Here is a 15,625-nt window from a genome sequence, read left to right on the forward strand (position 1 = left end):
CCCATTTGTTTATTTTCTCCTTAGTTTCCCTTGCAGTAGGAGATGTATCAGTAAACATATTGCTACGAGAGATGTCTGAGATTTTGCTGCCTATGGTTTCTTCTAAGATTTTTATCTTCAACTATTTTAAATGCAGGTTGATTGCATTTGTCATTACTCTTGCAATAAATCTGGAATTTATTCAGAAAATCTCCTTCTTTTTCATAGAGTGCATCTAATTAATGCCTAAATTCTAGTAGTTCTATCACTCAGTATTACATTTCACATGTCTTTTCCTCTCTGTCTTCTTGGTATTAATTCCAACTTTATACTTTCTTTCTTAAAATTTTTACCTCTATTGTTGACTCCAGATCTATTTTCCATTTATTAGCACAGTCTTTAGAAAACATATTGGGCTATGTGACACTGCTCAAACCCCATGGTTAGCTTCAATCCATTTCAGTTATCTATTACATTCTATTTCATTTTGAACTTTACAAAACTTCAGTGGCAAATAATAATAAGCATTATTTTACTCAAAAGTTTAAAGATTGGCTGGGTCATTCTTTTGGTTTTGGCTGGGCTCACTAATGTGTTGGGACTTAGCTGGCTGTCAGCTAGTGCGGGATAGCTTCAGCTGGGACTATTTGGCTCTGTTCTAAGTAATTGCTTACCTTCCTATTGGCTAGCTGGGGACTTGTTCTCATGTCTGGGGTAGGTCTGCAAGAGGAATGAGGTGGACGTGAATATGCCACCAAATTTACTGTTGTCCCATTGGCCAAAGAAAGTCATGTGACCAAGTCCAGAGTCACTGTGAGGTGAGGGGTACTATCAAAGGGTATAGATACAGGGAAGTTGGAATAACAACAACAATAATCAGAATGATAAAGCAATTTATCTACCTCGCTTTTGTTTGTATTTTTTGCTTAGGGTAAAAACTTCAAATTTCTCACCAGGATTTGGTCACCATTTCTAGCCTCATCTCCTGACTTAGTGTGCTAGCCATACCTATAGTTTCTGGAATTATTCGACTTTCTCATCTGTGTCCTTTGGCAATAGTTTTTTTTTCTGTTTGGAATTAACAGAGGGTTGTCCTCCCATGCACCCTGCTTTTACCTTCCTCTGTGTATTGTTCGTGTCTTCTCCATGCAGAATTAACAGCTTTTTTTTTTTCTTCTTTATGTGCTCATTTAATGCCTTATATTCTTTGAATGGGTTATTTTAATGATTGTTTGCATTCCTGTGTTCCTACCCAGACTCTGAATTCCTTAAGGCATAAATCATATACTTACTCTTTAGTGAGTAATTAGGTAATATTAATTAAATGAAAAGTTAATACTGGTGAAAAGAAAGGAAATGATAAATACAAAATTCAGGAGAGTGACTGTTTGGCAGGACAAGGAGTTGGTTTACACAGGATTTCAAAGGTAATATTTTTTATTTTTGAAGCTGGGCGTGGTTATTATTTTTATACCATTTATATGTTACAAATAATATTTAGAATGCAATTTATAATTATTTAAAACATACACTGGAAAAATAGATTATTTTGACAAGACTACTGTTTCTGTTATTTTGAAGTCAATAGATTTACTAGTAAGTGGTGACCTAGTGCTGGAGTTTGGATTTATTATAGTTCATTGCTTTCTTGTAGACACCAAAACAACTTTGGTTGATCTGTGAATTGAATGGTAATATATGGCTCTAGCATAAATACTTATTCCTTCCAAAATTGAAGTTAATATTTCATTACCTATTTTTATTTTCTATACCAGTGTGTACAACGTTATTGTTTGATGATACCCCAGGGCATGTGTTTTCAAAGTATGATATACAATTAAAAAGCAAAATTAATTTAATTTACTTAAATATGTACCTAATAATATTTAAGAGATTGAAAGAATGGGATGGCCCAGCTTTTAAAAAGAATAATTATTTTAAATGTGCAAATTGATATGCAAGTAAGTTTTTATAGGTTCAAGATATTTTTGTTTAGTTTTGCATATTAATAAATCTCTTTAATGTATTACCTAGTGTAAGACAGCCAGATTCTCATATGTGCTGCTGTACTTAGTCTCTATGACATAGTGTTTTGTGTGGAATATATGAAGAAAATTGGATTTCACATAGATATGTTTTTGGAGAGGAGAGTAGTATTTTAATAGCCTTTTGAGATAATTGCACATGACCCTTTTTTATCTCATCCCAAATTAACAAGTGGTTGTTTCTTAAAGGTAATTGCATTATAGACTCTGAAGCCATATCAATTAACATTTCATTTTCTGCTACATTGATTTATCTTGCTCTTTGAATAGACCTTTTATCCATGGTGCTTTTTACTCATGTGTTTGAAAAATATTGGTTCCCTGAGTTATACATATCTTCCAATTGTTGACATTTTATTATACAACTAGAGGCCCGGTGCACAAACTCGTGCACCGGTGGGGTCCCTCAGCCTGACCTGTGGGATCAGGCCAAAACCAGATCTGTGACATCCCTCGAGGCGGATTGTGAGAGGGCTCAGGCCAGGCTGAGGGACCTCACCGGTGCACGATCAGGGCTGGGGAGGGACGCAGGAGGGCTCCAGGGTGTGTCCGGCCTGTGTCGCTAAGTACAGATCGGCCAGACCCCAGCAACAAGCTAACCTACCGGTTGGAGCGTCTACCCGCTGGTGGTGAGTGCACATCATAGCGACTGGTCGACTGGTTGACTGTCTGCCCCTTGGTGGTCAGTGCATGTCATAGTGACTGGTCAATCAGTTGACTGTCCCATTGTGGTCAGTGCACGTCATAGCAAGCAGTTGAGCGGTCTTAGCATATCATTAGCATATTACACTTTGATTGGTTGAACAGACACTTAGCATATTAGGCTTTTAATATATAGGATATCCAAAAATGATACATTTGTTAATATCACTATCAAGTCATTAGAAAAGTCTTTAGAATAGTGAGGAAGTGTTAAGATCACATTGGTGGGTAGGAGTTTTCAAAATTTTTAATTTTTGCTCAATTTAAAAATGTGCATTTTATCACTGGCAACTAATTTTGTGAGTTATTTTCCTTCAAAATGACATACTTTATTTATTTATTTTTAATGTCAGCCATATCATAATGTCTGAATAACAATACTTGGGTTGTTAGTTTTCTTTCCAATAAATACAGTGTTACATGGGAAAGCAGCTAAGTCAGCTTGCATCTCAATCACATAGGTGCTTTTTCTTGAGATAACCATTATGCATCGAGAAGCATTGTTTTATAGTTTTCTAAATCTCTTTAGTGTTTGGCTTAATAGAAGGCAGCTGGATTCATATCCACTTCTGCATTCAATATATTGCTATATCAAAAGTCATGTAGCCTCTGAAAAACTTCACCTACATTCATAAGAGAATAAGAGTGAAAAGATAAATTTTATCTTAGTATTATGAAAATAACATTGATTTTGTGGACTCCCTGAAGTGTTTTTAAGACTTCAGACTGCACTGAGAATAGCTGCTTTAATTTAATCCACAATCCCTATTCAGAGGTAGACAATCATCCCAATAATTTCTTTAGTAATGTCCTCTATAGGTGTCCCACTGTCAGCCCAACCCCTATCCCTGACCTAGAACTCAGTTCATAATCATGCATTGCATTTCAGTGTCATGTTTCTTTAGTCACCTTCAGTCTGGAATAATTCCTTAACCTTTTCTTGACCTTGACATTTTTGGAATGCAAAGAAGTTATTTTGTAGAGTGACCCTCAATTGGGTTTGTCTGTTTTCTTAAGATTGCATGTAGGTTAGACATCTTTAGCAGGAATACCGTGTAGATGACATTTGGTCTTCCTTAGTGTATTTTATCAAGAGATTTGTCTGATATTAGCTTTGATCAGTTGGTCAAGGAAGGTGCCCTCCGGATGTTTCCATTCTATAATTAATTAATAAATTTTGAGATTATGAAAATATCCTGTTACTCATTTTAGCATCCATTGATGAAACTGTTGAAGCTTTCCCAAAGTAGTTGTACCATTTTATATTCTTGCCAAAAATGTTTGAGAGTTGTTGTTGTTCCCTATCTTCTTCCCCATTGATCTTCGTCAAAATCAGTTGGCCATATAAGTATATGTCTCTTTTTGGACACTCTATTTTGCTCCATTATCTTTTGGTCTGTTCATAAACCAATATGGTACTCCTTAAGGCCAGGTAATGTAGGACCTCTTTATTCTTTTTTAAAAATTATTCAGATTCTTCTAGGTCCTTTACATTTGCATATAAATTTTAGAATAGTGTCCATTTTTAAAACTGTTGGGATTATTGGGAATGTAATGAATCTATAAAGCAATTTGGAGAGAATTGCTGTCTTATTAATAGTCTTGGAATCTATGAACATAGTTAAATCTCCATTTATTTCAATTTTCTCTAATATCTCAGCATTCTTAGAATTTTCATGTTAGAGGTCTTGGATATTTTTTTTATTAAATTGATCCCAGTATATTTTGATTTTTCATGCTATTTTAAATGGAACTTCAAAATTTTTTATTAGCAAACAAGCTGCTAATATAGAGAAGTAAATAGTTTTTTGGTTTTTTTTTAACTTTGCCTTTGTATATCTTACTTTTCTAAATCCACTTCTAAGTTTCTTTGTTGATTTCTTTGGCTGTTTTCATCAAATAGTCATGTCATCTATGAATAGGAATCGTTTTACCTTCTTTCCATTCTCTTTTTCTATCATAACTTTCTATTTTGTTTTTTAAACTAATGGCTTATTGCACTGACTTGGATTTCCAGTATAATGTTCAATAGAAGAGGTGAGGCTAGATATCTTTATCTTGTTTCAGATCCTAGCAGGATCTGTATTTCACCATTAAGTGAAAATTAGATTCTGGATTTTTATACATTACTTATTAGATTAAGGAAGTTTCTATTCCTAGTTTGCTGTGAGTTTTTCCTCATGAATATGCTGAGAAAAAATGCTTTTTCTATATGTATTGATACAATCATGTTTTTCCCTTTAATTCCGTTAATGTGATGAATTAATTTGATTGCTTTTCAAATATAAAATCAACTTTGCATTTCTGATATAAACCCTTTAGTTACAAAATATCTTTTTTATGTCTTGCTGCATTCTGTTTGATAATATTTTGTTAAAAATTAGTTTTGTGTCTCTGTACTAACTGCCTGTATATTATTTCTCCTCCTCCTCCTTTGTAATATTGTTACTTGGTTTCAGTGTTATATTGTCCTCATAAAGTAAATTAGGAATGGAATACAGTACAGATTTAAAATGGAGGTTATTTTTCCTTTTCTGAAAAATTTTGTGTAAATTTGGTATTATTTTTTCTTAAAGTGTTTGATAAAATTTACCAGTGTAAATATATAGGACTAGTGCTCTTTGTAGGAAGACTTTAAATTATAAATGCAGTTTTTCAATAGACATAATGATTTCAGATTTTTTTCTTTTATCCTGTGTCAATTTTGGTAAGTAATTTTCAAGGACTATGTCTATTTTATCTACTTTGTCAGATTTTACTTGTTTTTTATATTAGGCCCTTATTTCTTTTTAATTTGTAGTGAACTTGTAGTGATATTTCTGTTTTCATTTATAATATTGGCAATTTGTATTTTCCTTTTTAAAAAATTAGTCTTCAAATGGTTTATAATTCTATTAATCTTTCAAAGAACCAAGTTTGTTGGTTTTTTCTGTTTCCTATTCTGTTTATTCCTATTATCTTATTTTTTTTAAACTTAGGTTATAATTGCTCAACATTTTAATAGCATTCTTGCTAATTAAGATGAAGCAAGAAGTTGTTACTCTATTAATAAAATTTCACATTCTAGGAAGTATGGCATTGATTTATTCGTTATATATTACCCCATCTTTGTTTTTGAGATTATTTCATTATACAAGAAATTCTTTCTCAAAACTTTTCACCTTATCTATTGAAGATTTTTCTCGATAAAAATCTTTAAATATAAGTTTTAGGATAATAATTAGTATGAATAATAAAATGCAGATTGATTTATTTAAGTATATTTTTATTGATTTCAGAGAGGAAGGGAGAGGGTGAGAGAGAGAGATGAGAGAGAATCATTGATGGGCTGCCTCCTGCACGCCCTACACTGGGGATCGGGCCTACAACCTGGGTATGTGCCCTGACTGGGAATTGAACCGTGAGCTCCTGGTTCATAGGTCGACATTCAACCACTGACCAACACCAGCCAGGCTAAAATGCAGATTTAAATAAACTTAATATATGGGTTAATAACATTAATGTCAAACTTTTCTTTATGCTGAATACCTTTATTACTTCAAGTAATCTAAATAATGCTAGATTACTCTTCCTATAGTACCACTTATTTATTTTATTTCCTGCTCTAGAAACTTACAATAGTTATTTATTGCTTACAAGATTTTATCTAGTCTCCTCTGTCAGTCACATTCACCAAGCTTCTTATTTCTGCCTTATACTTCAACTCTTTTGTTTCTGCAGCAGGAATTCTTCATCTCAGTCATAACCATACACATTGTAGTAAGTGTATTTTTGCTTTTGTTTCTCTTCTGGAAAAAAAAAATCTGGAATAGTGGAAAGAACATAGTTTTTACTTTGGTTGTCCTGGGGCTTAGATTCTCTATCTTACTTTCTAGTTTTGTGACCGTGGACAAATTACTTAGACTCTATGAAATGATGATATTTCTTTATAGAGTTGTTATGTAGATTAAATGAAATATACACACACACATAGTAATAATATAGACAGAATTTAGGAGATATTTAATAAATATTAGTTCTGGTTTCTTTTCCATCTTTTAACTAATTCAGTCCTGCCCAATTGAAGGTGTTTTTTTTTTTTCGCCTCATGAACTCTACTTTTAGTTTGTACTATAATAATTTTTACCTTTTATTCAGTCCTGTGATACAAATTATCTCAACTAATTGATTTTTTTTTTTGTAATATACTGTTCTTCCTTTTTCCCCCTAGTTGTGTTATTTATTCAGTCAGGAAAGTCACTTTTATATAATATAAAGGGTAGATGAAAAAGTCACTAGTGTACTAGCTTTCAGGAGGATGCCTCTTATCTTTTGGCTTTTAGTTCCTGTCTTTAAAGGGGATCATTAAACTAGAGATTTTATAAAATGTCCTTTTAGTTATGAAATTCAGTGATTCTAGATATTCTTGGAATGCCTATCTATGCTAGATTCTGGTGAGAAATTCTGATGAGAAATATTTTAAAGGACTAAATGTGTCTTTAAGTAGATCAACATATAATAGAGAATTAAACTGTGCACAAATGACTAAAATGCAATGGAGTATGTAATAGAAGCCATATAAGTGTTATGAACAGAATGCCATAGGGTACAGAGTAGATCATCTCATCTTTCCTAGTGGATATTAAGCATTTCTAAGGAAAGATTTTTATCTCCTACTACTTCTTTTGCTTTTCTTGAGAGATTTAAGCCTAGTGTTGGACTTATATTAGCTGACTTGCTATGAGTTTCTGAACAAAGCTTGTAATGAAAGTCAACAAAAAGAGGCATTTAATTTTATTTTGTTATTCTTTTAATTTCTTCCTTTTTTTTCTCTCTCTATAGAATGGTCCCAGTGCCAGATCATGTCATAAAATGTGCATTGACATTCAACGAAGGCAAATCTACACATTGGGCCGTTATTTGGATTCCTCTGTGAGGAACAGCAAATCTCTGAAAAGTGACTTTTATCGTTATGACATTGACACTAACACATGGATGTTACTCAGTGAGGATACTGCTGCTGATGGAGGGCCGAAATTGGTGTTTGATCATCAGGTTTGGTGCACAGATAAATATATGGTAGAATTAATTAGTGCTTGGTAACTTTCTGTTAGCGTTTATGTCACATGTTATGCTTAATAATCTAAATTATCTCTTAGATTTCTATTTCAAATACCTATGACAGAAAATAAAAATAACTTGTGCCAGTAGTTGTAAAGTTATCCTTTAAAATTTTTTTCTCTTATATAGGGCAGGAAAAATACTAAGATCTCAGAACACAAATGTTAATTTATAAAAACTTTAGATAGTAGATGGAGCAGTACATATTAGGAAAAACAAATTTAGTTGTATAAAAAATATCTAGGAATAATAACAATAACAGTTTTCCCTTTTAAAACTTCTTATTCTACATTCCTGGAAGAAATTTTAAATTACTTATAATGAATTCAGGAATTTGAAATCTAGATATTTTCTTCCAATTTGTGTGAAATATATTTACCTTTTCATATAATCACAAACATTATAAAACAGATAGAAATTTGACATAAGCTAGATGAAATTTAAAATCAGCACCAATAAAAAATCATACAATGATGTTGTAGACAAGACTACACATAGCAATATTGTAAGCCATTTTAATATTAATATATTAATATGCATGTAAGTCTCATCATCTCCATCAGTGTCATTATCATTTTTTTCTATATTTGAATATGTACTCCATGTCAGTCAGTTCAGTATAGTTCAGTACCTCAAACAAAACAGTAACCACTTTGAATTCTGTAGGCAGTTTTATTTGATTCAAACCATGTCCAAAGATTTTTTTGGAGTGTGGGGGAGAGAAAACTTTCAAAAAATCTTTAACACTATAATGATGAACATAGCATTGTCTAGTACGTGAGAAATAGGAGATGGTGCTATAATTATGATCTAATCTAGTTTAAACCTAGCTTATCTCCTATCTTATATGAGTTAAAACCAAGTCTTTATTTATTGTTTATTACATATTTTTGTTAATTACTTACTTTAAAAGTATTCTTATCCTATATTTATATTAACAATTAGTTGTTATAGGAGAATGGTAAGGAAAAGAGGAGTGGGTTATATGCCTATCAAGTAAGTGGTGGGTGGAAAATCAAAAACATTAGTCCTCAAGTATTCCCCAGATTGAATTTGGAACTTCTGCTGGCTCTACATAACTGAGCTTTGCAAAGCTTTGCACTTCCCTGTGACATCTTCAGTGTTTTCATGTGGAAAATAAGAGCTCCAAAAAAAGTTTGGCTGGTTCTGATCTTTTAAAAACAAAACATCAACAGATAACATTTGGAGGGAAACTATTTATTTTCTTGCTTTCAACTGGTTACAAATTTCTTTTACAAAAGATGTTTATGTCTTTATTTTTACAAGTTGAAAAAAGAATAGCTTAGGGATAGTCTAAGTACAAATATATTGTCCTTATGTATGGTCTTTGATTCTCTTGACTTTGATAAAATAAAATGTTCCTTGGAAGCTAGGTTCTGTTAAATGTTTGGTTTTCAACTGATTCGATGTTATAACAGAACACTAGGTGTGAAGAAACGAGGATTTCAGTGCTAATTAGGCTAATAACGAGCTCTGTGACCTTTTGTAATCTGTATAAGCCTCTAGTTTCTATTTTGTTTCATGTAAATAAAGCTATAAGTTGGAACTTTAAAATTACTTAGGGCTGTTCATGACACTTTAAGATTTGACACTTAACGCTCTAGAATGTGAGAAAGCTAGAGGCATGAAAATGCTTTAAAAAGTTACTTTGCAATTTTGAATTTAACAGTTAATAAATTTAAAGCTTTGAATTTATTAAGAACATAGTGGCAGCTTAGTTCTGAAGCTTTCGATGTTGTTGCTTTGTGTGATTTTCAGGAACAATGAGAGCCAAACCAAAAAAAAAAAAAAAGATTAAAAAAACAAACACAAGTCACATATTCAGCAAAACCAGGAGCCAAAGAAAACCCACAGCTCCCAATTTCTTGTAAGTTTAGCCAAAAATAACTGAAATATTCAGAACCTGTATTAAAGCTGACAGTAATGTAACAGGGGAGAACTGGGAATGTAGAGGGAGCCTAGCAGAGGTACATCTTAGCAGGGCAGCCTCTGGGGGAGTTAGTGAGATAACATGTGCAAAGCACCCAGAATGGCCCAGAAGGGGAGATGTCAGAAAGCACCATCTTCTAAAAGTATGGGAAACAACGTGACAAGTGTGAACAGTGCTCCTTTTGCAATATCTAGTGAAGGAACTGGAGGACCTTAAGTCTTGAGATAGAAACAGTCTCTCCCCCCCCTCCCCCCCACCACCACACACACACACACACACACACACACACACACACACACACATACAGATGAGGGTTCATAGAGTTTAAGAAAGACAAGGCTTCACAGATGGACTACATTTTGAAGAAGCCATTTAATTCAGTAGCAACAGAAGAGGGAGTCCTTGAGCAAGAACATTACCCTTTCATAGGAACCTTCTGTTACCTGGCCCAGGGAAATTCAACAAATTTAAATATGAACATTTAAAAAGTTTAAAACACAGAATTTTTAGAGAGGTACTCTAAAGAAAATTAATAAAAAGAAGACCAGCAAAACTTTCCTTCACACAATAGCAGATGAAATTTATATATCAGTATCCGAACAGATAAATGATTTAATGAAGCTTGAAACTTTGAAGAAAACTACAAAGCATAAATTCAGTTGTGCAGATGAGATGACCAAATAAGAGGAGCAGGTGAAATGAGACCTGGTAAAATTCAGGAAAGAAACTGAAGAAAACATAGTAGCATTTTCAGAAATGAAAACTAATCTACATAGAGCATAATGAAGAATAGGTAAGGGTTATATAGTATAGAAATAAGAAGAGCAGGTAATATAGAAATAAAGATTGAGAAAAGAATTAGTCAGAAAATTATAGATAGAGAAGACAGGCAAAATAAGCCAACATACATATAATTGGAGACGTTAACTACAGAAACCAAAATAATGGAAAAACAAATATTTATAATAAAATTCAAGAAGACTTTCCTGAACAAAGAAGACTATTTCACATTTCAAAAGGGTGTGTTATAATCAGAAAGGAAAAATGTTGTCCTATGCATTCAATTCTAAGACATATGTTAGTAACAGTGCATTTCAAATATAAAGAAGCCATTTTAGGGGGAAACTAGGCAAAATGATCAAGTCACCCTATAAGAGGAATAAAATGAGACTGGTATCAGATTTCTCTACAGCTACATTCAGGAAACATTAGAGCAACATCCAGAAGGTAGGAAAAGACAATGTGAGTCAAGAATTTTATATCTAGAGAAACTGTCGATCAAGTATGACCACCTTTTGAAGGAATTACTAGAAAAAGGAATATGAGCTAGCCAAGAATTGGCAGGAGAAACTTTAGTCAAGGATTGGAGATCTCAGCTCATTGACATTCTCCTTGGGTCAGTGTGGATCATTGGCAGGCTGAACACATACTTTTACTGTTCTCCTGTCCATATCCTATGAAATGACAATAGAATACATTAATAATAGCATTGATAACAAAAAAGAATGTCCTTTGGGAACTTAAAAATATTTGGGGGAGGCGGGGGGCGCGAAGCGGGGGAGAATTCTTTTAAGGTAGAAAGCAGATAGGACCAGATCCAACCAGAAGAAACTAGAGCCTGTAAGATTGCAGCCACAAAGTTTATAGAGCTGCGGCAAACATTAGATGATCAGTGGGGGACTGAACAGCAAAGCATTCTTCAGTTTGAGTAGCACTTAACTGTGATATTGTCCATAGGTCAAGTGTTGATTGTGGGCATTGGAGCTGGAAAGGTAGAGCAATACTCCCAAGGGCAGCTGAAGAGCAGCTGTGGAACCCTTCACAGTATCACATCTCATTTCTCCCCACCCAGTCCCTTTAGGCCGGCTAGTGTATATGTAGCAGGCAAATGACTAGTGATTCTCAGATATAAAGAGGACTAGAACAACCAAGAAAAATCCATATATTTTAATGTAATTAATACCATAAGATGGGTGCTGAAGTCAGCAAATTAAGAATTAACAAAGAAAAACAATAGTATAAACTAAAGAAGCCTTTAGGGCAAGTTTTTTTTTTTTTAAATATATTTTATTGATTTTTTACAGAGAGGAAGGGAGAGAGATAGAGTCAGAAACATGGATGACATCGATCAGCTGCCTCCTGCACATCCCCCACCCGGAATGTGCCTGCAACCCAGGTACATGCCCCCGACCGGAATCGAACCCGGGACCCCTCAGTACCCAGGCCGACGCTCTATCCACTGAGCCAAACCAGTTTCGGCGAGGGCAAGTTTAAGTGGTATTTTTAGAGCAATTCAGGCAACTATTGCATTCATAAAAGACATCTAGAAAAGTTACAAATTAAAGGTTTTTTTAAATCTCAGCAAATTATTTGAAAAGCAGAATGGACACACTCACCTCAAAATGGTTACTAAATGAATGAACTGAAATTATGAGAGAAAAGTTAAGAAACAGAGAGAAGGTCCTGAAGTTCCAATATTATCTAATAGGAGTTCTAGAAGAAGAGAATGCTGGCCAAAACAAACTCAAGGTAAAAATGAAGAAAACTCCTAAAGATGAAGAAAGACAGTTTGCAGAATGAAGGGAACACCAAGTGCAGTTCAGGATGAATGAAAAAGAATATCCCTGCCTAGATACTTCCTTAATGAAATTTCATAACTAAGGATTAAGAGAAAATTCTAAAAGCCTCAGAGAGAAAACTGGTTACCTTTGTAGGCAGACAACTGAGAACAAGCACATCAAAATTAAATGTCCTCCAAAGGAAAGAGAAAATCCCTTTGTAGCCATATGAAGTAGAATTTAGGGGCTAGATAACCATAGGAAACCTGATAACAGAGATTGGCCAAAATTAGTATAACTCTGAATTTATGAAAATATAATTGGCTTATGTAATGTGTGTCCCTCGGGATTTTCAGCATGATCCCCAGGTGTTTGGAGAGACTTAAGCCTTAAGTATTTAGGACAGGGTAATGTGACCCAGCTTCAATGCAGCCCTAGACAGTCAGATATGTAGTAGGTGAATGGGGCCATACTAGTTATCTTCAGGAATGTATGTATTGCTTTTAATGATAGGATTATTGAAGATTAAAGAGTGAGAACACTTTCTTTGGGAGGCCAGGGACATGAAAACTTTATCTCAGTTTTGCAATCATATTCATTAAGATTTCACCTTTGAGGTATAGTAGATTTTCATCTTAATTTATGAAAATCTGCCATAAACCTGGGAAATGGCAAGTGAGTGGATCTTTTTAGTGGTAGGCAAAGATTAGGAGATGCTAGAGTCTCTTTTTTATTTTAATTTTTTAAAATTTATTGGGGTGACATTGGTTAGAATCTTTTTAATATTAGTTTTAAAACCAAATTTTATAATTATTATAAAAGCTTTTTATTAAAAACTGCAAAAAATGAATAGCAGAAGTAGTTGATGGGAGGGGAGAATTGAACATACAATGGCCTGTGTTTGTGCTTTAGCAAAATAATGTTTTGTGTACACAATTTTTTTTAAATTATAAGTGCCACTTGTGTTCAATATTTAATTTCCAACTTGTACTTATATATTCTTTGAAATAGAATTTAATTCTTTTTTGTTATCTTCGACAAATAACTTTTATCAGATATTTTTATGAAAAACTATCATCTTGAGTTGAAAGAATTAAGTTTGACTTTTGAACTTGAATTGCATAACATACCTCAAAGAAAATTAAATTTATAGTATTGTGTTAAAAAAAGGCAAGATTCATCACACGGTAGAAGTCAGTCTGTAAACTGTTGCAAATGTCTGTTTGTTTTACTGTTTTTTTAACATAATTTGAAGAGTTTTCTAAAATAAATGCAGAGAGATGAATTTAGTTGCATCACTCATTCACATATCTGCTCTCTTATTTAATGGTAGCAAGATTAATAGAATGCTTGCAAGGAGTGTGTGATCACTCTTTACCCATAGAGTATGACCTGTATTCGTTCTTAGGTTTGCAAATCAGCACCTCATGTATTATTTATTGGTTGATGTGGTAAAAATTATGCAGTTTCAAGAAAGCATAAAGCTCTTTAACCCAACATATTTTATTCTCAGTGGGAAAAATTGAAACTGGAAAAGGTATTTAGAAATCCATCTGCCAGGTGGTTGGCATTATTACAATAAGTGCATATGATAATCAGGGGCGGTACGTAGTGTTATTAAGACAAAATTCAGGGTTTTTTGAGAATCTAAAACAACACACATTGGTTTCATTTTAACACATATGACAGGAACAATCTAAAACTATTCAATCTATTTTTTTATTCTGATAGATGTGTATGGACTCAGAAAAACATATGATCTACACCTTTGGGGGTAGAATTTTGACTTGTAATGGCAGTGTAGACGACAGCAGAGCCAGTGAACCACAATTCAGTGGGTTGTTTGCTTTCAACTGTCAATGTCAAACCTGGAAACTTCTTCGAGAGGACTCCTGCAATGCCGGGCCTGAGGATATCCAGTCTCGGATAGGACACTGCATGCTATTTCACTCAGTAAGAATATTCTGTACATTGTGTTATGTTACTTTGTCATGTGTATCTCAGTAAGAAAAGTGGTGAAATCTAATTCCTCAGTAAGTGATCAAAACTTTTCATTAGATATAAATGATTAGTGTTAGCAATAATAGACAAAAATAAAACTTTTTAACAGTGAACTGTTATAATTGAGGCTCTTTCCCATCAACTTAGTAATTACTAAATAGTTATCACCTGAATAATAATATAGTTTTTTTTTTTTATATATATATATATTTTTTTATTTTATTGATTTTTTACAGAGAGGAAGGGAGAGAGATAGATAGTTAGAAACATCGATGGGAGAGAATCATCGACCAGCTGCCTCCTGCACATCTCCCACGGGGGATGTGCCCGCAACCCAGGTACATGCCCTTGACAGGAATTGAACCCGGGACCTTTCAGTCTGCAGGCCGACGCTCTATCCACTGAGCCAAACCGGTTTTGGCAATATAGTTTTTTTTTTTATTAACTTCATTGCTTATATAGATTTATTTCTATTTATTTATTTACTGCAAGATCAATTTTCTTATCTGTTCTTATTTTTCCCTCTGCTATTCTTCATTAAGTGCAAATAATTAAGAATTGACATTATAGAATTAAAATTTATCAGCAAAACCAACATACAGACATTGAATTAAACTTATCAGATGCTACAGGGAAACTTGGGCCTCTTTCTGTGAATATAACTTCAAAAAAGTATTATGGAATATTTTAATCATATGCCAAAGTGGGGAGAAGAGTATGATAAATTCCTGTGTACTCATTAGCTTCAACAATTATCAATATTTCACTGTTTTTCATATATCTACCCCATTTATATTTCTTTTTGTTTTTAATGTTTGATTTTTTTAAGTGCTGGGGTATTTTAAAGCAAATCCCAGACACTCTTATCATTACACCTACAAATATTATAGTGTGTCACTAACAGTTAAAGATTTAAAAAAAACATAATTACAATACTATTATAATATTCAACCAAAGTAAAAGCAATTTCTTAACAACATTTAATACATAGAATTTTTCTAAAATACCGAAAAATAAAATACCTTTTCATAATTGGTTTATTCAAGTCAGGGTTCAGAAAAGTCCAAGTATTATATTTGGTTGTTAGATCTCTTAATTTTATTTAATCCATAATAGTACTCACCCCTCTTATTTTATTCCCCCACATACCACTTATCTGTTAAAGAAACTGAATCATGTGAGCTTTAGAATTTCTTGTATTCTTGATTTAGCTGATTTTATTTTCTCATAATGTCATTTAATGTGATCTTTTATCCATATTTCCTGGTAGTTAAATCCAGAGTCATTTA

General features: G+C 33.2%; 1 protein-coding gene across 7 annotated transcripts in view; it reads left to right on the forward strand.

The window, feature by feature from the left end:
- MKLN1 (muskelin 1) overlaps positions 1-15,625 on the forward strand; it is a 323,342-nt gene that overhangs the window by 254,469 nt on the left and 53,248 nt on the right. For all 7 annotated transcript variants that reach the window (XM_070423908.1, XM_070423911.1, XM_070423907.1 and 4 more), the window contains 2 exons: positions 7,548-7,760; positions 14,067-14,288. In XM_070423908.1, coding sequence (XP_070280009.1) covers positions 7,548-7,760; positions 14,067-14,288 — 435 coding nt within the window. The remainder of the gene's footprint in view (positions 1-7,547; positions 7,761-14,066; positions 14,289-15,625) is intronic.

The sequence above is a fragment of the Myotis yumanensis genome, unplaced genomic scaffold, assembly GCF_028538775.1.
Source record: "Myotis yumanensis isolate MYYU_CA2020_CCGP unplaced genomic scaffold, mMyoYum1.0.hap1 SCAF_9, whole genome shotgun sequence".
NCBI lineage: Eukaryota > Metazoa > Chordata > Mammalia > Chiroptera > Vespertilionidae > Myotis > Myotis yumanensis.